This window comes from Scyliorhinus canicula, chromosome 11 (assembly GCF_902713615.1).
Source record: "Scyliorhinus canicula chromosome 11, sScyCan1.1, whole genome shotgun sequence".
Lineage (NCBI taxonomy): Eukaryota > Metazoa > Chordata > Chondrichthyes > Carcharhiniformes > Scyliorhinidae > Scyliorhinus > Scyliorhinus canicula.
Genome location: NC_052156.1, coordinates 74,047,464 through 74,075,395, shown reverse-complemented (window position 1 = coordinate 74,075,395; position 27,932 = coordinate 74,047,464). Strand labels below are relative to the sequence as shown.

The 27,932-nt window shown below is 44.3% G+C and overlaps 1 protein-coding gene across 4 annotated transcripts in view; it reads right to left on the bottom strand.

Moving 5' to 3' along the window:
- LOC119973141 (inositol 1,4,5-trisphosphate receptor type 1) overlaps nt 1-27,932 on the bottom strand; it is a 624,311-nt gene that overhangs the window by 590,105 nt on the left and 6,274 nt on the right. For all 4 annotated transcript variants that reach the window (XM_038810748.1, XM_038810749.1, XM_038810750.1 and 1 more), the window contains one exon: nt 25,067-25,137. In XM_038810748.1, coding sequence (XP_038666676.1) covers nt 25,067-25,137 — 71 coding nt within the window. The remainder of the gene's footprint in view (nt 1-25,066; nt 25,138-27,932) is intronic.

The following is a 27,932-nucleotide window of genomic DNA, read 5'->3' as shown; positions in this document are numbered from 1 at the left end:
ATGACAAATGAGCTGGAGGCAGTGGCGTTTACATGTATTTGCTGTCTTGTTCTTCAAGGCAGAAACACTGTAGGCTTTAGAAGATGATGGTGGGAAATTTCATGCTGCACTGATCCAGGCAAGCGAAGCATATTCCATCACACACCTGATTTGGGCCTTGTAAATTGTGCACAGACTTCAGAGAGCCAGGAAGAGTTACGCTCCAAAGAATTCCCAGCCTCTGGCCTGCTCTTGGAGTCTCAGTATTTTTATGTTCCAGTTCAGTTTCTGGTCAATGGTAACCTCCAGGGTATTCTTGATAGAAGATTCACCAATGGTAATTCCACTGAAAGGCATAGAGAGATGTTGGATTCTCTAGTTTTGGAATTGGCACTGGAGGCTGTACCATCACTATCCCGAACTCCAGGGTACAACATGAACGTAAACATCTATATCGGTATAGTACCCTTGACTCCTTGGGTAGCCACTTGGCTCAGTTGGCTGCCTGGCTGTCTGCATCAGGTTGGTGCCATCTGATTCCTGGGTTCAATCCCCATTTCGGCTGGGGTAGATTTGGGACCTACGCCTCCTTTACTTCCACTGATTTTCAGTTTGCTTATGGTTCTCTGATGCCACACCAGTCAAAACTGCCTTCATGTCAAGAGTAGTCACTTTTCCAGGGCGACATGGTGGTGCAGTGGTTGGCAATACTGCCTCACAGCACTGAGGACCCAGGTTCGATCTTAGTCCCAGGTCACTGTTCGTGTGGAGTTTGCACATTATCCCAGTGTTTCCTTGGGTCTCACCCCTACAACCCACAATATGTGCAGGGTACACATATTGGTCACACTAAAAATTGCCCCTTAATTGGAAAAAACATTGGGTACTTGAAATTTATATTAAAAAAAGAGTAATCACTCTTCAGTCACCTCTGGAATTCAGCTCTCGGGTCCATGTTTGGACCATGGCTGCAATGAGACCTGGAGTGGAATGATTCTGGTGGAACCCAAACTGGACCCAAACTCCATTCTGGAGACTTGAGCATCTAAAAGGCTCAAACCCAGTGCCACACAGAATGCTGCAATATCAGAGGTGCTTCAAACAATGAGATGTTAAACCAATGTCCAGCTGCCCTCAGGATAAAAGATCAATACATCCCTTAACCAAACAGAGGAGATTCGCCAGGATGTTGCCTGGGCTATGGCGAGAGGCTGGTTAAGGTGGGTTTGTTCTCCTTACAGCAGAGAAGGCAGAGGGGGGGGGGGGGGAAACCAGAATTAGGTGTACAAAATTATGAACGCTATACATTGGGTATATAGGAAGAAACATTTACCTTTAATTGAGGGGTCAATAACTAGGGGGCATAAACTTCAATTAATGGGCAGAAGATTGAGGCAATTGGAGGGTGGCAGGAATCTGGAACTCTCTGCCCGAAAGGGTGGTAGGGGCAGGAACCTTAATAACATTCAAGCTGCCTTAGGTGAGCAGTGAAACACCATAGCATACAAGGTTATTGACCAAGTGCTGGAAAATGGGAATAGAATAGATAGGTGCTTGCTGGCCAGAACAGACATAATGGGCCAAAGTGTCTCTTGCTGTGCTGTAAAATGACTCAATGATCTATGACTAAAAAAAGAGATTTTCTCATCATTATCTCCTTGCTGTGTGTGGGCCCTTACCATACACAAATTGTAGGTCACATTGCCCTGTATACAAGAGTAACAACATTTCCCAAGTATTTCATTGGTTGTGAAGTGCTTTGGAGCATCACACAGTATGAAGTGCACTATATAAATACAAGTCTATCTTCCTTGTTCATAACTAGTGGAAACAATGCTTGAACCAATTTGTTTGCAGCAGAACTACATACTGAAGTGACAATGAAACTCACGCACAAGTCAGTTTGAACTTAAAAAATCAAAATCAATACTTGCAATTTCTCGAAAGTATTTGCAAAGTTCATGGAAGGGACACAGAAAGCAGTGGACTCTGTTCCTCGTGCTTTTTCCGAGTGTACAATGGGATTTGTAATTATGAAATGTCAGGACCAAACTGGGCTGGCTTTTCATATGAAACGTGCCATTGGCAACAAGTGTCCATAAGTTTTGCAACAAGATGGACATTTTTGTGGTCGTATCCATTGAACAGTCATGTGTCTTTTTACTTTAGTTACGATCAACACATATTTTCCTCAAGATTTTACTGCTGATGGATATCAATCGATGTGACTGTGGATTGGAGAAACTATTACACTAGTCAGGTGCCCAACTTGTAGTGCTCCTGATTTTTTTTTTTAAATGCCTGCAAACATTCCGCAACAGGAACCACATGCCAGGAGAAAGAAACATCACCATTATGAGTACCGAGCTGGATTACTGCGCTCAGTCTTGATATAAACAGGAATTCATCAGCTTGCCCTCAGCAGCTTCCCTCCAGCTAACTGGCACTGTTCGAATGGTCAGTGTTTTAAATAAAAAGGATGTTGACATTTTAATTATGAGCTACAAAGAATAAGTGGCATCAACAAGAAAAGGTTGCTCTGCATGGTGCATCGGTACCTGCCAAGCCATTTAGTACAAGTTACAGTAGATATTTGCACAAATTCTTTAATTTTTCCTGCTACTAGGACTTGAAGACTTAACTGCAGATTAATGGTTTATACATACGAATTATAATTAAAATGGAAAGTATCTTAAAATGTACTGACTAGTGCTATTGTGAACTAACTTGGCAGAGGAATGGATCCAGGCTGTGTAACATTAGAGACGAGAAACAAGATGTACAAAGGACCATAAGAGGCACATAGCACGAATGTAAGAAATAGTAACAGTCAGAACTGGGGTCAGAAGTAAGATCAAAAAGAATTACGTTTTCAGTGCATGTATGGCAAGACACAGAATGGGCGGCACGGTGGCACAGTGGCGAGCACTGCTGCCTCATGGCAGAGTGGACCCGGGTTTGATCCGGCCCCGGGTCACTGCCCCTGTGGAATTTGCACACATTCTCCCAGTGTCTGCCTGGGTCTCACCCCCACAACTTAAAGATGTGCAGGGTAGGTGGATTGGCCACTGAGGTCCACCAACAAAATAGAAGGAAGGAAACAAACTTAGGGACAAAGCAAGAAAGGGCCGCTCCTGTTGGCCACACTAAATTGCCCCTTCATTGGAAAAATTGAAGAAAAGAAATTTAAATGCTCATGTGCAGAATATGGCAAATAAGGTTGGAGAGCTGCAGGCACACATAGGCATGTGGGAATATGACATTGTGGGAATAATGGAGACCTGGTTCAAATATCAAAGAAGACAGGATTGGGAAGTAAATAGTCCTGGATACAAAAGGTGTTCAGGAAGCGGAAGGAAGGAAAGGGAGGAGGGCTGTCAGGGTTGATTAGGGAGAACATTACAACATTGGATAGAGAAGATGCCTCGAAGGGTCAAGGACAGAGTCGACTTGGTTAAACTATTACACCATCGAGTGCATTCTTTCGGCCATCAAATAGTACGTAAGACAATGACCCAAATTAGTTGGAAAATTACAAGAAGGTGCAAAAACTTTCAAACAGTTATAATGGGGACTTTGAACTATCGTAATATAAACTGGGATATTTGTTGTGTCGGGTCAAAGAGGGGGAAGCATTCCAGAAATATATGTGGTGGATATATTTCTGGGCCCAATAAGCAGGCATTGCTGGATCTGGTTCCAGGGCGTCAAGGGGGTCAAGTGCTAGTTGGTTAACATTTGGCAGATCGTGATAATTCAATCACAAGGTTTAGGTGAGCTACGGAAAAAGGACAAGAAGCAATCTAAAAAAGAACTAATTCATTGCAGGAGAGCTAACTCCAGTGATGTGGTGACAGATCTGGCCCAGGAAGACCGGGGGAGGTGGTGGCGAAGTTTGGCCTAGTAATCCAGAGACCCAGGTTAATGAGGACGAGAGTTCGAATCCTGCCAAGACAGATAGTGAAATAATTTTTTACAAATCTAGAATTGAAAGCCTATTGTCAATTGTCATAAAGGTCCATCTGGTTCATTGATGTCCTTGGGGAAGGAAATCTAACATCCTAATCTGGTCTAGCAAACAGACATGTAGCTCCAGATCCATAGCAATGTAGTTGTCTCTTAAATGCCCTCTGAAATGGCCTGGCAAGTCACTCAGTTCAAGAGCAATTAGGGATGAGCAATAAATGCTGGCCCAGGCAGCGACGCCCACAAAAGCATGAAAGAATAAAAAAAATAACAGCTCAAAGACTTACAGACAAACTGAAATGGAACGGTGGGCTGCCTTTAGAGAGGAGATAGTTCAGGTATGTTCCAACAACGGGAGCTTCCTAGTTGCCAGAAGGGATAGAAACTAAGATGAAAAGCTAAAAAAAAGGTGCATATGGCAGAAATAAGGTGGATAACAAAAGTGAGAACCAGCCTAAACATGGAGGGGAAAAGAGTTGGAAAAAAGAAAAAGAATAGCGGCAAACATAAAGTGAATCCAAAGTCTTCGATGGACTTAGAGAGCAAAAGGCAGGGCTAGGAGCGATTAAGAACAAAACAGGAGGCTACGGTACTAAATCAGTACGTGCATCTGTCTTTAACAAGTAAGAGGCTGCAAAGTCACAGTGAAAGAAGAGATAGTTGAGACACCAAAGTCACCAGGACAGGTTCAAATGCATCTGCAGGTATGAAGGGAAGTAACAAACTTGAGAAATTGTGGGAGGCACTGGCCACGATCTTCCAATCTTCCTTTCATAGAATCTACAGTGCAGAAGGAGACCATTTGGCCCATCGAGTCGGCACACGCCCTTGGAAAGAGCACCCTACCAAGACCACACCTCCACCGTAATCCAGTAACCTCATCTAACCTTTTGGACACTACGGCGCAATTTAGCATGGCCGATCCACCTAACCTGCACATCTTTGGACTGTGGGAGGAAATCGGAGCACCCAGAGGAAACCCATGCAGACACGGGGAAAAAAGTGCAAACTGCACAGTCACCCGAGGCCGTTATTGAACCCAGGACCCTGGAGCTGTGATGCAGCAGTGGTAACCACTGTGCCGGGATGGTGCCATAAGACTGGAAAAATGTAAATATTATATGATTGTTCCAAACTAAAATGTGCAACGACAATCCCAGCAACTATAGAGCAGTCAGTTTACCTGGGAAAGCTTTGAAAAATCATCAATCAGGTACAAAATGAACAGTCATTTGCACAAATGGGAGATTTGTGGAAAAGTCTGCATTTGTTAAAGGCAAATCATATTTGATTAATTCGCCCAAGCTTTTTTTTTTGATGAGGGTAACACAGCCAATGTAGTGTACATGGACTCGCAGAAGGTATTTGATAAAGTACCACACAAGTGGTACATCTTCAGCAAAGTTCCAGCTCATGAAGTAAATGGGACGTAGCAAGATGGATATGAAATGGGCTAAGCAACAGGAAACAGTAGTGGTGAATGGTTATTTTTCAGACTGGAGGAAGTGGTGATCCCCAGGCTCGGGAATGGACCGTTGCTTTTCTTGACTCATTAATGACCTAGATTTGAGCATAATTTGAACATTTATAGATTACACTGAAGTTGGAGGTACTGTGAAGAGAGAGGAGTGACGGATGGACTTCAAGGGAACTGACAGGCTGATGGAACGGACGGACACCGAACAGGTGGAATATAATGCAGAGAAGTGTGAAGTGACATATTTCTGGGAGGAAAAATTAGGCACGGCAATATAGAACTCACAAATGGTTCAGTATGGAGGTGCAGGTTGAGAAAGTAGTCAATGAGGAATACGAGAACCTGCACTGGGTGCAGCGCAGAATACAAAAGCAAGGAAGTTTCAATGAACCTTAACAAAACACTGGTTCAAACTACCACAGTTTAGGAACGACATGAAGACATTGGAGAGGGTGCAGAAAGATATACCAGAATTGTTCCAGCGATGAGGAACTTCAGTTACGTGGTCGACTGGAGAAGCTGGGATTGTTCCCCATTGAGAAGAGAAGCTCAACAGGAGATTGGATCGGGGTGTTTAAAACCATGAGGGGGTCTGGAGAAAGCAGATCAGGAGAAACTGCTCTCCTTGACGGAAGGGCCAAGAATCAGAGACGACACTGATTTACAGTGACCAAAGACCAGGACAAGGACCAAAAGTCGTCAGAAGGTGGAAAAGTTTAGTTATAGACATAGCAAGTCATTAGGATCTACACTCGAGTAACCAAATATGGAGGAGACAGATTCAATCCCAGCTTTCAAAAAGGGAATTTGATCTGAAGAATAATTTGCCGAGTTACGGGGAAAGAACAGAGAGTGGGATGAGCAGCGTTACTCTGGCAGATGGCCAATATGGATATAATGGGCCTCATGGCTTCCTTCAGCGCTGTCACAAATCTCTGATCCTAGTACTTGGATTTTTTTTTTAAATTCACATGTGCATTGCAAAAGGGCAGGGCTCAATGTACAGACTGAAAAATTGCAGCATATATAGGTTGTGATTCATTGCAAACTGAAGCCTGAAGATACAGCAAAAGGAGGCTCTTTCTATTTGAGTTCAATGAAAATGTACGAAGCAACAGAAAGAAAATGCTACTTTGGGCCGATGTTAGAATATATCAGACGATGTCAAAAGTGCAACATCGCTACTTTCCACTGACATATGTTTGGAACTGCATTTTTGAAGGTTCACTGTGGAATCATAGAATCCCTACAGTGCAGGAGTCGTCTGTACCAACCCTCCAAAAGAGCACCCCACCCAGGCCCAGACCCCTGTCCCATCCCCGTAATCTAACCTACACAACTTGGGTACTAAGGGGCAGTTTAGCATGGCAAATCCACCCGACCTTAAAAGTAGAAATCACCCTTGAGCAAAGAGGAAAGGTCATTTTCACAGTTAAGTTGTTTGGTTCAAGGCTAGCTACATGAATGCACAAGGATTTACTCCATACAACAACTCCATGGCTTGGCCACAAAAGAGCAAGGATATTTTGTCCGAAAGTCAACCTCAAATCAGGTTTTCACAACTGGAGAGCAGTCAGTCAGGAAAACCAGTTGGCTAACAGAGAGTAAGTAATAATGATAAATGGGCTTGACCAATTTCAAATCCATAATGTTTTTCTAGAGCAAGTCAAGCTGAGCTTGGACAATTCCCTCACACTTCCAAACATCACCGTTGTTAATGCAGAAGAATGCAAGAATCAACTATATATTTAAAGTCCACTTGCCCTCAGTGAAGGTCCTCTGGTTTCGGAGCCACATTGATGAAACAAATAAGCGAAATGCAATAAAGCTTTTTAAACCAGGCAACCAACTAGCTGCATGCCAAATGGCAGCTCACTGTTTTGTCACCCTCCTGTGATAACAGTGCAAGAACTTGCATAGATTAATTATAGCAAGGAGTTGGACCAGTCCATAATCAAATATTCTTCTTTTTGAAGGAGCAAAGCCTGTTGAGCTTCAACAAATCATTCCAAGGACACCCACAGTGCTTAATTGGATGTAGAAAAATTATCCTGTGGAATTTTACAAGGTTGTAATTAAGGAAGATCTCCAAAGACAATTGTTCTAGCAGCTAATAAACAGCAATAACACCCACAGACAGATTTGCAGTACTCTCTCTGCAGCATATGTCATTTAATGCAATACATGTTCACCAGGAAAATGAAGACACCAATAGTCCAAATTATACTGGAGATGTAGAAGGGTAGAGGGTAGAAGGGTAATCTGGAACAGTGACAGTTAGAAGTGGGAACACAAGGGCACTCAATTGTTTAAAGTGGAATATCAAAATAAGTGGCACAAATCTGGGGACAATAGTTGTTAAAAGTTATCAATGGGGGAAGAGAACACCAGAAGTGATAGTCTCCCTGGATGCAGACTCCCTGGATGCAGAAAAGGCCTTCGACAGTACTGAGCAGGTCCAACTCCACCTCCTTCTGCGCAAGGCTCAGCCTCATTTAGGTTCAATGTGGTGCACAGAGCACCCCGACCCAGAACCCCATGAACGGGTTCTTCCCGGAGGTGGAAGATAAATGTGAACGGTACCAGGGAGGCCCGGCCAACCACACCCACATGTTTTGGGCCTGCACCAGACTTGTAGGGTTCTGGACAGCCTTCTTCAAGACAATGTTCAAAGTTGTGGGGGTGAGGGTGGTGCTGCGTCCGAGTGTGGCAATCTTCAGGGTATCAGAACAGCCAGAGCTACACATGGGGAAGAGGGCCGACGCCCTTGCTTTTGCTTCCCTAATCGCGCGCCGGAGAATCCTGCTGAGCTGGTCATCAGCAGCACCACTCAGCTGCAGGCTGGTTGGCAGGCCTGGTGAAATTTCTCCATCTGAAGAAGGTCAAGTGCATCATCTGATGGTCGGAAGAAGGCTTCCTCAAAGCATGGGGGCAGTTCGTCAGCCTATTCCAAGACCTGTTTGAGGCAAACGGCGACTAGGGAAAAACGAGAGATGGGAGGGAGCAGAGAAACACAACTGTAAGGGGAAGGGAAAGAAAGGAAGAGAGGAGGAAACTCAGGGGAAATACAGGAAGAAGCGTAGGGGAGGGGGTGGAAAAGAGGAGAGGTGGGAAGCCCCCCCCCCCCCCCACGAATCCACAAGGCTTGCAATTGAAAACACAAAGGGGGGAGGGGGAGGAAGGGAAGAATAGGAGCTACGGGACAGAATACCCAGAACGAAAGAGGGGGGGATGCCAGGAAACATCAAGAACGATTGTATGTATACAAGAACTGCACGAGCTGTAAATATTGGAGCAAAGTTTTACTATGTATAATTGAAAACGGCAATAAAAATATTCAAAAAAGAGTGATCAATGGTGAAATAAGGTTGCATAACGTAAATGAGTCGTTACTGGATTGTGAAAAAGTTTTCACCTTGAAGAGGGTAATTTGGTCATCTTTAGATGTTGCAAGACAACCAAAAACACGTTCCATTATATACTAGAGAAGTTAAAATCTTCCGTTCTGACTGTGGGAAACAAACTGCCAATATGACAGATACTACAAGGATATAATCTGCCAGTGAAGGGCCAGCTTCCAGGCATACACTCTGTACGTGTTGAAACTCAAGGTCTGTATAACAATGTGGAACAGTTATCCTTTGTTCAGGCTCCAAGGTGTCTGCAGATAATGATAGGGAGGGTGGTGGTTCCACACCTGGAGAAGAGTCATGACAACAGTGAGGTAGGCAATGATGGTAACAGCCTGGATATCTGATTACCGATATCACTAATTGAAAGACAACATCTGTGCTGTACTGTTCTAATAGGTGCCTTTGTAGTGATTGGATAGTTTAATTAAGCATACAGGCCTTTAATGTGATTGGTTAATTATTCTCTTTGCATGATGCAACCTTAATGGAGAGTCATGATTGGACATCGATAACTAGTAACAAATGATAGGTATATGCTAATTTTCTATAATTGAATCTCCAAGTATAACTGTCTTTACTGTCCTTGAATCTGGCCTCTGGCGTTCGAACTTGGAATGCCAATAGCTCTTGCTATAGCTGGCTATAAAGGACTGGTTCCTTTACTCCACAAGTCTTTGCCTGGTTTGTCACGAGTGGAAGAGTGAAGTACACCAAGGTAGAATAGCTGTATTTTTCTCTGCTACAAGGTTCAAAAGATTCCTTAAGATGGTGTTTGCCATCAACTCAAGTTCGGTTTTTAAATCCATTTTGTTGCTCACTGCAAGGAACCATGTTATACTGTGGTTCAGCCAGAGTGAAGAAGATCGGATTGTGTAATTGTGAATATGGGACCCACAAATGGGTAATTTTGCTATAAATGCAGGATAGAAAAAGGAGTATGTTCCCAGCAATATTTTGGCTGTGTGGAGCGCCAAGATAATGGAATTCCTGGCTGCGTGAAGCGAAGAGGGCTAATGCTTTTCAATATTCGGAAGATGAGGAGAAAGGTTCGTCATATCCTATGCCTGTGGATTCACAAGAGATTTAATTATTGGGACCTCTGAAGAACCTTACCTCTCATCTCTCTTCACCCACAGACATGTATAGGTGGGAGGCCATCTCCCAATTAACACCTCTTATTTCCACAACTGCTACATTCAAATTAGTTAGAACTAGTTTTCATTATCAGCTTGATGACTCGGACATGAATTTCAGCATCTCCAGAATGTACCCCACTCACATGCACACATATACATGTACCCTTCCCTTCATCCCCTGCTCAAAAGCAAGAATCCTTCCACATGCAAACTGGAGAGGTAACCAAACTCCCAATCTATCAGTATAGGGCTACATTCTATTATTGTAATAGATGCAGTTTCCTGAATATTTATGGTCAACAGCCAATTAAAGCTTATATTTTGGCACAAGAAACCGTTTTGAAGAGGGCAGAAATTTGCTTCACAGCATAAAAATAACATTGTGATTTATAACTTTGTTTCATCAGTATAAAGGGGTCATATTACAGAAGGCATGCAAAAACATCTTGCTGGCCAGAATAACAGGCACACTAAACACAAGCAGCAAGTTCCCTCCCTACAATGCAGAGACTGTTGCAGGCAATGATACATAGTGGTGAATATATCCACAAGGGAGACATGGGGATAAGAACAATGTGGTCAAATGCAAGGTTGAACACATTGAACAGCAATAATGTACCTACACAGTGCTCATTACAACTTTCTGGATGATGCGCAGCTGGATAACAAAAAGGAGAGGAGAGAGAAAAGGGAAGAGGGTCCGGGGGAGAGAAGGAGATACTTTGGAAAGCATAGAAACAGTCAGGTAAAAATAGAGAGAATTTTAGCCCGCAGGCAGTTCTACTTTAGTGACAGACCATTCATGGGAGACAGGAGAATGATATTTTGACCGTTAATGGACCAGTCGATGGTTAATATTGGGAAGGAGCTGAAGGCCTTTGGAAGAAATTTTCAGAGGGAGGAAGCAGAGATTCTAAAAATAAAATCAATTTTCTGCATTGTAACACAAATACACATATTTATCACACTGCTGGTGATGACAGATTCTATTGATATCTTGAAAATGAAAACAAGTCTAAATACAGTGCTTCACCTGCCCACAGTCCAAAAGACCAAAATAAAAAATTAAAAATCAGCTGCAGTTATCCCTGACATAACTCACCCACGCTGTGCATGCCAACAGAAACACTTTCTGCCCACCTCACCGGCGACCAGCCTTTCCTGGCCCCTCTTCTTGCTAGTCACAGAAAATAGCAGATGGCTCAGGTTTTGCCAAGTGGAACTCAATCAAGGATGTGATAATATTGCAAACAGTCAACAGAATTCGAAGCCAGAGTCCCATCCTCGGACCAGACCATACCCTACTGTGACAACCTTCTCACTGGCAATTTAATCATAAGCTTTTCCTATTTCTTCAAGAAAGAAAAAGGGTCAGCTTCAGCAAAAGCGCGGTCCCAGCTTCCCGCATCAGCCATGCCTCAGTGGTAGCATTGTCGATGGGGTCAGAAGGCTTAAGACCCACTACCAAGCCTTTAGCACATCTAGGTTGAAATTCCAGTGCAGAGCTGAGAGGGTACTATTTTTCAGATGACCTTTAGTCACGGCCGTCTCACGTGCACCTAAAAATATTCCACATAGAGAAAGGCAGGGAATTATCCCAGTGCCTCAAACAATAGAGAATAACTGGTTCTTCACCTCATTGCTGTTTGTAGGACCTTTCACAAACTGGCTCATCTGCAAGCAACTACGCTTGACATGCTTATAAATATACAGATGGCAAGAATAGGTTTTATTGACAGACGGCATCCCCCTTTCGGCAGTTTAAAAATCAGATTTCTTCTTGAAATACCATGGGCTTGCAAAGTCACTGCTGCCCCGATTTGTTGATTTGGTGAGTTCTTGCAACTTTTCTAAGATGACACTGATCTGTCTCGGCCCCAATGCTGGGGGGGGGGGGGACAAAAACACAACAGTGTCTGGTGCACAGAAATGCACAACAGGGAACAAGGATTCTATCATTTCAGCACCATGGGCTGTTTTCTTTATACTCCTTCGAAATGATCAACCACACTAAAGAGTGGTGACATTGTGATTCTGGGTTCCCAAGTATGGCAGATAATGCCCAAAATGTCACTAATCTATTTAAAAACATTGTAAATTTTCAGATAGAACATTCTTATCCCTCTTCCCATAAGAAATATGTTATTTCAAGTTTTTAAACTGTAGAATACAACTCCATGTTAATATGAGCTTGCGGAATAGGGGGCGCGAGGGGGCGGCAGCATAGGGAACGGGGTAAGGGGTTCCTCAGTTGGGGGGGGGGGGCTGGATCCAGCAGGTGCCAGGTCCCGAAGGGATACTGTGTCCTGACAACTGTCCGGGAACTCTACGAATGCGTACTGGGGGTTGGAATGGAGGAGGCGCACCTTTTCAACAAGGGGGTCAGTTTTGTGCCCCCTGACGTGCTTCCTCAGGAGGACCGGGCCTGGTGTCCTCAGCCACGCCGGAAGTGAGACTCCCGTGGTAGTGCCCCTAGAAAAAAATGAAGAGTCGCTCGTGAGGGGTTTGATTTGTAGCTGTACAGAGGAGGGATCTGATAGCGTGGAGCGCGTCTGGGAGGACTTCTTGCCATTGGGAGACTTGGAGTTCTCTAGACCGGAGGATCAGCAGGACGGTCTTCCAGACCGTCGCATTCCCCCTCTCCACCTGCCCATTCCCCCTGGGGTTGTAACTGGTAGTCCTGCTCGAGGCGGTGCCCTTGTCGAGCAGGTACTGACGCAGCTCCTCGCTCATAAAGGACAAACCCCGGTCGCTGTGCACGTAGCTGGGGAAACCGAACAGGGTGAAGACACTATGCAGGGCCTTAATGACTGTGTGGGAGGTCATATCAGGGCATGGAATGGCAAAAGGGAATCGGGAGAACTCGTCGATGATGTTGAGGAAATAGATGTTCTTGTTAGTGGAGGGGCGTGGCCATTTGAAATCAATCACAAGGCGTTCAAAGGGCCTCGAAGCCTTGACCAGGTGGGCCCTGTCTGGTCTATAGAAGTGCACTCCGCACAGATCGGGCAGTCCCTGGTGACCGCTTTTACCTCCTTGTTGGAGAAAGGCAGGTTTCGGGCTCTGATGTAGTGGGCGAGCCGAGTGACCCCTGGATGGCAGAGGTCCACATGGATGGCTTTCAGACGGCTGATCTGCGCACTGGCGCATGTCCTGCGGGATAGGGCATCCGAGGGCTCGTTGAGCTTCCCCGGTCGAAATTTAATATCGTAACTATAGGTGGAGAGTTCGATCCTCCACCGAAGGATTTTATCATTTTATATTTTGCCCCTTTGCGAGTTGTCAAACATAAAGGCAACCGATCGTTGGTCGGTGATGAGGGTGAACCTCCTACCTGCGAGGTAGTGCCTCCAGTGACGAATAGCCTCCACGATGGCTTGTGCTTCCTCTCGACAGAGGAGTGTCGGAGTTCTGAAGCGGATAGGGTACGGGAGAAAAATGCAACGGGCCTCCCTGCCTGATTTAAAGTGGCTGCTAGAGCTACCTCTGAGGCGTCGCTCTCAACCTGAAAGGGAGTGGATTCATCCACCGCCCGCATGGCTGCTTTGGCGATGTCCTCCTTGATGCAGCTGAAGGTCTGGCGTGCCTCAGCAGACAGGAGAAAATGTGTGGCCTTAAAGAGTGGGCGGGCTTTGTCCAAATATTGAGGGGCCTACTGGGCGTAGTATGAGAAGAACCCCAAGCACCGTTTGAGGGCCTTGGGGCAATGAGGGAGGGGGAGTTCTAAGAAGGGGCGCATGCGGTCCGGGTCTGGGCCCAGGACTCCGTTCTCCACGACGTAGCCGAGGATGGCCAGTCTGTTTGTGCGGAAAACGCATTTCTCCTTGTTATAAGTGAGATTTAATTTCTGTGCCGTTTGGAGAAAACGGTGGAGGTTGGCGTCGTGGTCCTGCTGGTCATAGCCGCAGATGGTAACATTGTCCAGATACGGAAACGTGGCCCGCAGCCCGTACTGGTCTACCATTCGGTCCATTGCTCGTTGGAACACCGAAACCCCGTTGGTGACGCCGAAGGGAACCCGGAGGAAGTGGAAGAGGCGGCCATCGGCCTCGAACACCGTGTAGTGGCGGTCCTCCGGGCGGATTGGGAGCTGGTGGTATGCGGACTTCAGATCCACTGTGGAAAATAGCCGATATTGGGCGATCTGATTAACCATGTCTGCAATTTTGGGGAGGGGATACTCGTCTAGGAGCGTAAAGCGATTTATGGTCTGGCTATAGTCGACGACCATGCAAAATTTTTCCCTGGTCTTGACGACGACCACCTGAGCTCTCCAGGGACTATTACTGGCCTCTATGATCCCCTCACTGAGCAGCCGTCGGACCTCCGAACGGATAAAGACCCTACCCTGTAGGCTGTATCGCCTGCTGCGAGTAGCTACTGGCTTGCAATCTGGAGTGAGATTGGCGAAGAGGAGTGGGGGAGATGCGCAGAGTGGCAAGGCTGCAGATAGTGAGTGGGGGCAGGGGCCCGCCGAAGCCGAGGGTGAGGCTCTTGAGATTGCACTGAAAATCCAGGCCTATTAAAGAGTGGCGCGCAGAGGTCGGGCAGGATGTAAAGTTTAAATTTAGAATAACTAGCGCCTCGAATTGTGAGCGTAGCGACGGTGCGTCCTTGGATTTGGACTGAGTGGGAGCCCGAAGCGAGGGCGATAGTTTGGCTCACCGGAAAAAAATAGAAAGCGAACAGCGTCTTACCAGTTCTGGATGTATAAAGCTCTCGGTGCTCCCGGAGTCAAAGAGGCATGGCGTGCTGTACCCGTTGATCTGGACCTCCGCCATCGAACTTCGTAGGTGCTTGGGGCGGGATTGATCCAGAGTGACCGCGTTGAGTTGCGGGCCACGTGGTGAGTGCCCGGGGAAGTCATATTCTTCAGATGTGCTTTCGGAGCATGCCGATGCAGATGGGGCCCGTGGATCGCACGTGGTGAGCGGCGAGGAAGGTGGCGGCCCCCATGAGTCGCACATGGCCGGCCGCATGATGGGGGTTTGCCAAGACGGCGGCCCCCATGAATCGCACGTGGCGGGAGGGGGCGGAGTCGGGGCGTAGGCCGCAGCGTTTCGGGCCCCGTGGGCCCGCTGGTGTTGGGAGCGATTTGATCTCTGCAGGGGAGTTAGAAACTGGGGCCTTTTTCGCGAGGCACACTCTGGCATAGTGGCCTTTCTTCCCGCAGCTGCTGCAGGTCGCGGATCGGGCTGGGCAGTGCTGCCGCGGGTGCTGGCTTTGGCCACAGAAATGGCAGGCTGGGGCAGCTGAGTAGCTGGCTGGAGCAGCTGAGTAACTGGCTGGGGCAGCGCGGTAGCTGGGGGGCCGTGCGGCACACGCTTGGGGGGGGGGGGGACTGTTGGTCGGGGGTCCACGGGAAACGACGTGAGGCTGCGGAAGGAAACTTCCATAGTGGTAGCAGCCTCCACAGTAGTGTCTAAGTCCTGGGCCCCCTTTTCTAGCAGTCTTTGGCACACATAGTTAGACCTAAGGCCCGCTACGAAAACGTCCCGCACAGCAAGCTCCCCATGTTCAGCCGCGGTCACGGCTTGATAATTACAGTCATTGGAAAGGTTGTTCAATTCCCTTACAAATTCGGCAAGCGTTTCTGTGGGTCACTGACGACGAGTCATAAACACGTGGCGTGCATAAACCTCGTTAATGGGCCTAACGTACATTTTGTCCAGTATTGCCAGCACTGCGGTGTAAGAACCGGCCGGATTCAGCTGTGTGGAGATTCTGTGGCTTAGCCGCGCGTGCAGTAGGCTGAGTTTTTGTTCCTCCGTTGTTCCGGCGGTGCTGGCTTCTGCCAAGTAGGCTTTAAAACATCTCAGCCAGTGAGAAAAAATTTCCTTAGCCTCTGCATCCTGTGGGTCAAGTTCTAGGCGTCTGGGCTTGAGGGCTGCTTCCACGATTTCTTTGACTGTTTCCTAAGTATATTAAATTGTTGGAACCAACAATTCTACGGACACATGCTTGTAGGATTAGAATAGCGGTTTTAATATACTTACAACAGAGCCAGCCTGTTAGCCGTTGAACTTTCGGTGAACTGGCCGGCTGACCTTGTGGCACTGATCTTTATGCAGCAGCTCCCGGGGGAGGAGTCCTGGGCGGAGCCAAGGGAGAAGTCCTGTACAACTCTCGAGCATTCCCAGAGCTACTCCCCCTGGAGGACAGGTAGTGCAACTGCACTTACAATATAGGCACATGTATATACAGGTTATAATCCGGTGTGAATCACATTCACCACAGAAATGTTGCTTCACAGTGCCAGAGTCCCAGGTTCGATTCCCGCTTGGGTCACTGTGTGGAGTCTGCACGTTCTCCCAGTGTCTGCGTGGGTTTCCTCCGGGTTCTCCGGTTTCCTTCCACAAGTCCCGAACTATGTGCTTTTAGATGAATTGGACATTCTGAATTCTCCCCATGTACCCGAACAGCACCAGAGTGTAGCTACTAGGGGATTTTCACAGCAACTTCATTGCAGTGTTAATGTAAGCCTACTTGTGACAATAATAAAGATTATAAAACTTCATATATTATGATAAACTTCGTAGATGCAGAAGAATAGGCTCGTGCAAAAGTTCTTTTAAATAAAGAAAGTTGTATGAAACTAGACAGATTAGAATGATTTTAGTGAATGGATTGATGATCTTTGAAATACAGAAAAACATACATCAATGTGTTCAACGCTATGCCACTCTTGGTATGGGAGCTGCTAAAGCAGTGCGTTCAACAGAGTTTCAGTTCATGTTGACAGGGTGATGGACTTACCACACGCAGTATGGAACATGGCAAAGTCCCAGTGCGGCCCGCCCAGTCCAGAGTTTCTCTCCGTACTCTGGAGAAAATGGCTAATTGTTTAGTCTCCTCTTCATTTGGTCACATTGTGGCTATCGAGGGAACAACTGTTGATTAATGTAGGACTTGTGGATGCATTGTTGACATAGAAAGAGCTGGTGAAGTAAAATACCTGTCATTGTGCCAAAAAATTATAAAAAAGGGAGCAATCCCATACAAAAATTTCAAGGCTGGTATTGCAGTACCTGTAGACAACACTAGTGTTGTTTTCACTCTTGTGTATGCAAATGAACGGACTCTATATCCACTCAAAAGTTAACTCGGAGTGTCTTTAAGTTATTGTGATGCCTTGCTGATGAAATACGATCAGGAGCTAGAGATTTAGACCATGCCTGCAGTACACTCCCCACCTGCTTATAGCAGCAATACACATCCAAATACAATTTCCCCACTACAGATGGCCAGTGTAACCAAATTGTGACGACTGTAGGAATTTGAGTGTATTATATTTTAGAAGTATTGTATTGTATGTATTTGGTGCAGTATGGGTGAAACGCCTGAGTTAGTGTGTGCATGACTGCCGAAATATGTCTTTTTAAAAAAAGAAATCCTAGTTTGAAAGACAAGGCCTTTGGGAGTCAGGGATGTAATTAAGCCATTGTTAAAAAGCTTGGCCTAATGCAGTTTTGTTTGGCTTAAGGTAATTCCCTGTGGAATTAATTAGATTTAAAGATAAGATGATGGTGTTACTGGTTGGAGCTAAGCTGTCAGGCATTTTGATGGGAAAGCAAATCATAGAGTTTTTAAGATGAAGCTCCAGTTTGCTCTTTGCAGTTCAGTTCAATATAAAAACATATTAGCGACCTTTCAAAGCAGTTCAGATTTGTCCGATTAGGAGAGCTGAAAGCCTATTCTGAAGAAATGCAGCCAGAGTTTCTGCATGGTTCTGACAGGAGTCAGATCTTCTCTTTAAAGCAGTGGCACAAGATCTCTTTTTGTCAAGGAACATCAGCACGGTAGCATAGTGGTTAGCACAGTTGCTTCACAGCTCCAGGGTCCCTGGTTCGATTCCCAGCCTGGTTCACTGTGTGGAGTCTGCACGTTCTCCCAGTGACTCCGTGGGTTTCCTCCGGGTGCTTCGGTTTCCTCCCACAGTCCAAAGATGTGCAGGTTAGGTGGATTAGCCATGCTAAATTGCTATTAAGTGTCCAAAAAGGTTAGGTGGGGTTACAGGTGTGGGCTTAAGTGGGGTGCTATTTCCAAGGGCTAGTGCAGGCTTGTTGGGCTGAATGGCCTCCTTCTATTCTATGGTTCTATGAACTCTGGGTATAGCAGTTATGTGCTAATGGCAGTTAAAGTGGATTGAGAGCAGAGATGGTATTTCCTGATCTTTTAGTGGAAATACAAAGATAGCAGTTAAGGGTGGTATATTCACTGCATTGGAGTAGCATTATTTAAGGGACAATTGCAAGTTATTTTCTGGTGTAATGTTAAAGATATTCTAATACTGTGTTAGTAATAAGGTTTATTTTATTATACCATATCCCCATTTCTTTGTGAGATCACTCCTAGAGCGAGGTATCCTTTCCTACCAGTCTTACAAAACTAAAATAAAATATTGCCATTTCTGTCCAGTATCCTAGCCATTGTCAGGGTCTAGCCTGGGATCGTAATACAATCCTGGATGGGGGAGACAGCACATCATTGGGACCATGCAGCATCCATAGATTAAGAACCTCCTGCCCAATGTCGGAGGTGTTTTCAACTGCAGGATTTGCACTGCCGCACAGCGTCCCAAGTTTGGTTACTTTCAAGCACATTTGGCTAAATTTTAACTTGTAAAAATAAGCTGTTATGCTTTAGGTTTCTGTGTAGTTTAATTGCCGTGGAGCCAATCAAAACACAAGTTGACAGTTTATTAATGAACAATATATAGCGTACAATACAGTGCAATTCTAAAGGGAGGTTTTATTTATACGATAAAAACTAATAATTTGAATGGAGGCAAATGACAAAACCACTGTGCACGAAAGAAAACACTTTCAACATCTGACAGAAACATCAATTAGAATGAAATATAATTAATGAGTAAACACAGCTGTTTCTGCCTGAAATAAACACAAGATGCTATAACCAGCAACTTAAAATTAATGTTCATGGTTGGCTTTTCTTAGCAAAGAGAACGACTGTCTGTTTTACACCTAGACGTTTTAAGTGGTGGAATTGTTTTCTGCTTGTTTCTAGATAGTGCACTTGAAGGAGGATATATTGGCTCCAAGAGGTGGCACAGCTAAGATTCACAGAGTGTCAGGTTTAAAAAAGGTTAAATAATGAGAGATAGCATAAATTTATATTTATTCCCTGGAGTTTAGATGGTTGATGAGCGATTCAAAAAAGGATCAGATTAGACGGGGATAAATTATTTCCTCAGGTGGGAAATCCTGAAGGAAGAGGGTATCACCACGGCATTTAAGCAAGGCCATTTAGGATTGAAATCAGGAAGCAATTTTTTCATCCAAAGGATGGTGGAAATTAGGAACACTTTCCTCAAAAAGCTATGGATACTGAAATAATCAAAATTCTCAAGATGAAGAGGCATAGATGGTGGTGATTAAGTCAACCTTTGAAGCCTCGACAAATCCCTCCAAAAGGAGAGACTGACTAATACACAGACTAGGAAAGTCAACTGCCAGCATGGGAGTGGGTAGTCGCTAGATTTGCCAACCTGTGTGGGCCTGTCTTAAACTCCCATGCATCTTTGCAAAAGCGTCCATATCACCCACTTGATCCCTTGCACAGTTTATAAAACATCGCCAAGCAAAACATCCATTTGTGGATGGAAAACTGAGACTGACTATTTGTGAATATAGCATGCCATGATTGCAAAGGGGTGACATTTAAATTATACCCTCAGTCTATGCAAAATCGTGATCTTTTTGGGGCCAGAAAGATGGAGTCATCATACAGTGGCTCAGCTTCTAAGCTGCGATTCTCTTCCCACCATCTGAAGCGGGGAACACATCCCCTCCGACACTGCCAGCCGCACAGTAATTTCACCTTCCAACAAACATTCTGCCACTCGCTCCGAAGTCCCGCCTTACAGAGCTTCTGACCGAACAGCTCTCTGGTGCGTGTAGCGCCAGAAGCTGCAGAGAGCAGGACTGAGGCTACCGTCAGTCCCCAGAGCCCAATTCCCCATTATTCCAGGAACATGTAGGTTTTGGGAGTCTCAAGGCAGGCCAGAGAGGAATGGGGGCTTCCTGCCCAGGCCAGACTCTGACTTTGGGCTTCCCCATATTCCTGAACACCTCCTGCCAGACTGAAGGTTGAGGTTGGAAAGGAAATAGCCCTCAAGTGGTCAATAATTGGCCAAAGGCCTCAACTTGAAGAAGGGCAGGCGAGACACCTATGATCTCACACGCTCCAGCATAAAATTGCAGAGATGTTGGCGTGGGCTGGAACCCAGTGGGAATGACATCTGAGGAATGTTATGCTAACCCTCTGCCAGGAAACGCAGTGGCCGAGGAGCGTAAAATTCTGTCCTTGATTTTATTAGATTCTTCGGAGGGTTTGACAGGGTAGTAGATGCTGGGAGGAAATCTAGAACTAGGGGATACAGTTTAAAAATTAAGAGTCGCCCAATTAATACCGAGATGAGAAGAGGAATATTTTCTCGGAGGGTCGTTAATCTTTAGAATTTACTACCCCAGCGAGTAGTGGAGGCTGGGTCGTTGAATATATTCAAGGCTGAGATAGTCAAAGGAGTCACTGGTTATGTGGGACTGGCAGGAATGTGGAGTTGAAGCCACATTCTGAGCAGCCAGGATCATATTGAACGGCAGAGCAGCCGAGAGTGGCCAAATGGGCTCCAGTGTCTTATGTTCTTATGCAAATAGAGTCAAGGTGGAGATCAAGCATGATTTGGAAATAGCAGAACAGTTCAAGGGGCTAAGTTACCTACTCCTATTCCTGGATAAACAGGCAGTCAATGGACATCAATGGATCCCTGGCACCACAGGATTCTCACACCATATTCCTCAAACAATTGTGCAATCGTTTGCCATGGGAGGATTATACATCGTGTTGTAGGGTTCGGCATTGTTCCACTGAAATAAACCCACTGTGAGAGCTGGTCAGAAAATATCTGCAGTGTTACGATCTTAGTTGATGTTATAATCGGATGGGAAAAATCCCATAATGAAACCCTGGCTCAAAAGACCACAACTTTTACTTTTCCCAAATGTGGAGGGAATCTCAGGACTGTTAATCAGTTTCAACAAGGGAAAAAATGGACTATAATATAATACTCCATTACTCTTCCCCCCTCCCCCCCCCCAACCACGGGTTAACAATTACACAAGCTAATTTTAACACAGATGACAATACATTTGAAGCTACAATGGTGTTATTAGCGCACAGCCTTTTTTCAAAACCACAGATTCGCTGTTGTCAGACACACACTCCGAACCCAAGTTAGTGTCTGTGGATTTCTCCTCAGAATCCTCCCAGATGATTGTCACATGAGAGTGTGTCCAAACTCCACTCCCAAAAATACATTTTAAAACTCTCACTTAAGGTCTTCCATTAGCAGTTTGCATTTCAAAACCCACTAAATGTTTTCCAAAGGACTCTTTTGAACAGAGCTATGTCTCCACTTCTACCAGTAAATACACTCGAGGTTTTACACCAACCACTGAGGATTTATTTGTCTTGACTGCTTTTACACACTGGAGGTCCAACCAATTCCCACAGATATTTCAATTCACATTCTATAGGCTGCACTAAGATCTTACAAATCTGAAAATCACTTCAGGTGTCTTGCTAGCATCTCAGCCTTCCTACGAGCTCTCTTGGCCTTTACAACAGTCTGCTGTTCTTGTACCTTGAACCTCAGACCACCTGGTAACTTCTTTGTCTTTCCCTAGTTTCCTTAAGTAGCTATCCTTTAGATTTCTGGCACTGGCTTTCTTACCATTACTACATTGTATGGCTTTTCTTCCAGCAAAACAGAGAATTGTGCCTTCTCCAGCTGCCTGTCCCCAACAGCTGTAACTTCCAACTAAAACTAAATAACAAGGAAAAAGTTGTTTTCCTTCCAAGGAATTCCAGTTGCTAATCAACGACATATCCTCTTTTTCTGTAGCTCTCTTTATCAAAGTTGGAACTTAGCCAACACCAAGACATACAAACACCCTTTGTCCAGCATGAATATAACTACATGCCCCTTCCAGGCACAGAAACATTAAATTAAACTCACCTAAAACTACACCTTATTTCTAATGTTTACCAATACAAATACCTCAAAACTACCTTTATTTTCCTTGCTTTCAATGTTTCACATCCAAAAGCTATCTGTCCATGATGTCCAAGATACTAGAAAACGGGACAGACCAAATACATGTGCCAAAAGTGGCAATGGTCAAGCTCCTTGTCAAAAAGAGGAAGTGTAGTGGTGGTTTTTTTTTGGGGGGGGGGGTAAAGAGAGGAGGCAGAGGTGGAAATTTGAACAGAAGAACACGTGGTTAGCATTGCTGCCTCACAGCACCAGGGACACAGCTTCAATTCTGGCCTTGGGTGACTGTATGGAGTTTGCACATTCTTTCCATGTCTGCGTGGGTTTCCTCCAGGTGCTCCAGCTTCGTCCCATAGTCCAAAGATTTGGAGGTTAGGTGGATTAGCCATGTTGAATTGCCCCTTAAATGCCCAAAGGTTAGGTGGGATTATGGGGATGGAGCAGAGGCATGGGCCCAGGTTGGGTGCTCTTTCAGAGAGTGGGTGCAACTCGAAGGACCAAATAGTCTCCTTCTGCACTGTTGTGATTCAAGGATTCTAGCAAAGTGGAACTGTTAATGTGTAGAATCTCCATATTGTAACTATACCAAAAACATCCAAGACTGCACGATTATAGATTTTTGGTGATACCAACATGGGATTGCACCTTTTTGACTGTAAATCCATTGAATCCTGAGAGGAGGCCGCCATTTGGCCCATCGAGTCTGCACCAAAAGGGCATTAGGCCCAATCCCCCGCCAAAAACCTGTAGTCCCTGCACGTTGATCATGGCTAATCCATCTAACCTGCACATCTTTGGACTGTGGGATGAAACAGAGCACCTGGAGGATACCCATGCAGACACAGAGAGAACTTGGAAAATCCACACAGACGGTCACCCAAGGCCGGAATCGAACCTGGTCCCTGTTGCTGTGAGGCAGCAGTGCTGGCTTGGGTGAAGTGCTGATTGTTATGGGTTCATCGTGGGAGAAGAAGCAAATTAAAAGGAAAACTATTGCAACACTGAAGTTTGTTACTTGCCACAAATAAAGGCCAGTCTTCAGGAAAGCCACTCAGTAAAATGCCGTGTAAAAGGGCAGAAGTGAAGGAATTTTCACCTTCAGTTGTTCACAGTGCTGGAGTGCAGTTAATAAGGAATCATACCACTGAGAATTCAAAGTATTTTTGGTTAAATAGCTCCCGGAATCCAACAGTCTTTCCCACACTACATTTCTCAGCGCAAGATCAACATCTTCCCATAAACTACCCATTCAACTGCCCAACCATTCCTATTGACACTTCACTCTCAAATCAAGATTTCTCCAAGTGGTCCCACTGTGTCGCTATGCAGCAATACCAGCAGCGTACTAAAGATATAACAGAACTTGGTACATTCAGAATGTTGCAGTTGCAGAATAATTGGCTATTAAAATCGGTCTTTCCAAAAGTAGATGAATTATCCACATTATACCACAGTAACACCGATTTCAAAGCAATTTCATTGCAGCATTTAAAGGAACTATTCAATGTTTTTGGAAAAATATTGCTAAGAATATTCTAAAGTAGGCTAGAGGCCACCTTTTAATCCACTTTAAAAAGACATTTCCACATCGTGCTTGGAATCGCAGAACGGTCACAATATGTGCTCCAAATTTCAGAGCGTGATGTCCATGCATTTCTGGCTAAACTGTATCTCTCGACAAAATGGAGCCTGTACAAAATTAATGATCAGACGGGTTTCCCACATTACGTAACCAAGGCCAGATCTCCTGTTGTTTCGTTGGCCCATAATTCAATGCATCTTTCAAACTAGGTGTGTTTACATTATAGGAGTGCAACTTATAGAGGGAATTGACTAGATCTTTTGATAAGGCTCTCAATTCATTGGTAGGGTAGGTTTTTGGGGTGAATCGACTATCAATATTTACATTTAATTGTTATATAACTTGCTGTTCCGTTTACTAGTCAATTTTCGGACTAGCGAATGAATGCCAATACATCATTCGCAAAACTGCTACCAAGAAAAGCCTGGAAATTATTTGAGGTAGAACAGCTCAAATGACATTATTCACTACAAAACAGATATGGTGACCCATCTAAAATAAAGTTGTTTATGCTGTAATGGAGAGAGAAGGCTGACATGGTATGTGAAGTGGAACATCAGTCACAGTAATAGTTTGAGACTATAATCATTAAACTAGCAGCCACACTTTGTCAGCATAATACTTTAAATCACAATTAAAACAAGACGGGTGATCCATGGGAGTACAGTAAAAGCCATGCTCACTCTCAGAAGAATTATATCCACTCAAGTACATTGGTGGAGGATGGGAAGGAAAAAGGGCGAATGTATCACAAATAATTTACTTACTGGATCTACTGCCAAGTTGTTCTAAAGGGGAATTAGTGCTACTAGCTACCATTCTCCCCTTTGTCTTGCCTCAGGTAATCCAGTGAGTTCACTCTGGGTTACTGGCAACCCACTGAACCAAATATATAAGCAAGCTAAATCAACAATATCAAAGCCTTATATTAATTAATAGATCTCAGTTACCTTGCATTGGTTAAAATACAATCAAAGGGCATGAACACAGAATTTACACTTCAACGCAATGTTCTCACATTCAACATCTCAGCAACTCATCACTAATTGTAGGTTTTACCCCCCTAGTATCCAACTTGGCCAAAGAAAAACCATATAGGATTCATCTCGTACTGTTGCCAAAGATTTACAGTCATCAGTGTTTTGTTCATCAGTTTGCTGCAGCACTAACATTAATTCTTATTACAATTCACAATTCTCATTATAGAAGGCCCATAGAATAATGCAACAGACAGCATTCAAACCAACACCATCATTTTGAAATGCAAATTAATTCATAATCCCAGCAGGCTGGATTATTGAAATCAAGACCACTTTAATCAGTGACAAACATGCCCATCAATCCTCCAACAAGATTAATTTATTAGATATCGGACTTTACAATTTACAACATTTTACTGCACATGCCATCAGTTTGCAGTCTTGAGAATCCACTCACCTCTGAATTTCTTAGGCGGGTTGTTCAAGTCTCCAGCATCTGGTTGCACCACACATCGGTCATCCACAAGGCTTTTGAAGAAATACAGAAAAGATAGTTAAGCAAATCTCACGACTCTCCATTTATCACAATTTTCTTTCCTTTTCCTGTCTACTGCAATTGACAAAATCCTCAACTAAATTTTCAAAAGGTTGCAAAAAGTGAAAGTCACCATCATCCTCAAGGACCAACGGCTGCTCTCCCTTTTTGAAAGGGCTGACTTGTGGTGATTTAACCCGAGGGTCACCACACCTCAGATGAGGGGCAAGGGAGAGAAGGCAGGACCTTCATAAATAACCTCAGCTGATATGGAAATTTAACCCATGCTGTTGGGGTTGCTTCGCATCACAAACCAGCTGTCCAGCCAATTGAGCTAACCGACCCTTATGTGAAATATTGTCCCATAATAGACGAATAATAAAGATAATAGAATGTGGAATCTGGGGACAAGTGGCACTAAATGTATGGCCTGCAGGCTTCAAGACAGGAAAGAGAGTGGGAATAAAGGATAGTTGTTCAGTGTGACAAAAGGTGGGAAGTGGTTCCACAAGGACCATTACTGTTCACAATTTAGGTTGGCGAACTGGATTTTAGAATAAAAAACAATTTATAAATTTGTTGATGACACCAAATTGAGGAGCATATCCAATACAGAGAAGAACTACAACAAATTGCTGGACAACATTATATAGCTTGCAGAAATGGTAAATAATTGACAAACAAAGTTCAACACAGATAAATGTGAGGTAGTACATTTTGGAAAGAAAAATAGGGAGGTGACTTATTACTTGAAAGGTGTAAATCTGGGTGGGGTACAGAAACAAAAAGGATCTCAGAGTTCAAGTACAAATCACAAAAGTTATACCATGGTTGAACACGGCTATATGAAAAAACGAAAGCCAAGCATAAGCGTTGGCATGGACTGGGTGAGCGAAATGGCTCATTTCTGCTGTATATCATGAACAATTGTAAAATTAAAGTTGTTCCCTGATCATTGCATATTTGATTTTGGAAAGCTTGTGTGTCTTCTCCTTAAAATTAATAAAGAACTTGGAGACAATTTTCTATGCTAAGATGTGCCTTATAATGCAAACATTGTAGCTGTTGTTCATTCTCCCTGTGAGGAGAGATTTAACTGCCTTAAAAATTCTTCCCAACCCAAGTGATCAAAGTCTGGAATCCATTCCAGTTAATTTTGGTGGATCTTAAAGAGTGGGATCAAAACTGGACGCAATACTAGTCTGCAGTCAACAAAAGCAGAACCATAAAGTCATCCATTCTCCCGCCACCAGCAAGATCATCGGTGGGACTATTTTAGAAAGAATACATCAATTTTTTTCCCAATCTACCTTCAATAGGTCATTGATATATTATTTTTTGGTTTGTGGTTGGGGAGGGAGGGGGGGGGCAGTCATAGAATATCATTGGGTAAGATTGCTAACTTAGTTCCCAAACAGAGGAAGACTTGCAGGACTAAATTTTTTCGGTGAGAAAGAAAAGAAAAAAGTCATGAAATCTAGGTCAGCCAAGAGGAATAGTTATCTCAAATGTAGAGATAAACATTCCTTAGACAGTTAAAAGGCATTAGGTCATGATTGCAATGAAATGGAAAAAGTTAAAGCTTTGACAGGGCAAATCAAATTACCGTTTCTCAATTCCATGTTTGCTTTGCTAATTCTGTAGCTGCAACAATTACCTTCCTTGGAGGCCAATTGCAGGTAATAGGCTTTATTACATCAACTTATTTAGAAAGTAGATGAATTAATATCTCAAGATTAATTATGTAATAAAAGCAAAATACTGCAGATGCAGGAAATCAGAAATTAGAACAGCAAGTTCTGGAAAACCTCAAGCAGATCAGGCAGCATCTGTGGAGAGAAACAGAGTTTTTTTTTTATAATTTAGATTACCCAATTATTTTTTCCACTTAAGGGGCAATTTAGCGTAGCCAATCCACCTACTCTGCACATTGTTTTGGGTTGCGGGGGCGAAACCCACGCAGACATGGGGAGAATGTGCAAACTCCACATGGACAGTGACCCAGAGCCAGGATTCGAACCTGGGACCTCAGCGCCGTGAGGCAGCTGTGCTAACCACTAGGCCACCGTGCTGCCCTTGAGAGAAACAGAGTTAACGTTGGGTTCAATATGACCAGTCTTCAGAACTTGGGACTTGGATTCCGAAGGAGAGTCATATCGAAGGAGAGTCAAAACGTTAACTCGGTTTCTTTCTCCGCAGATGCTGCCACATCTGCTAGAGCTATCCCAGAAATTGCAGTTCTTACCCGAACTAATTATCTGGTCAACACCCAAGTGTTTTTGTCATTGGACAATGACAAACTTTCGAGTGGGGATAGGAACGAAAGAGACATGTTGAATAACAGTTTGTAGCAAACACAGTGAATCCGATTCTAAGTTTTGAATTCAATCTCCCCAAAAAATGGTGCTCCAGAAGGTATTAGTTGACATTCCAGAAAATAATATGCAAACTAATTAAAGGCCTCCCAACAAATAGACATTAGACATAAAAGAGCAAGGGGTTTTACAAAGGCAATCATTCTGTCTCCAGGTCTCACTCCCTAATGCTCAAGCGGCATCCACATCCAAGAGACTGAAGAACAACACACCCTACCCCCTCTTCTAATGTCACTCCTAACTACAAAGGACAAAAACAGTATCTGCAAATTAACACCAGATCAATCCGCATCTGTAGAGTGAACAAGCAGTCAACACTTCAAATTCATACAGTTGATCGATTCTAATGTGTTTGGATGACCATTTCCCACTCATATTTCAATGAGGTTCCCAAATACTTTCCCTCATCTCCT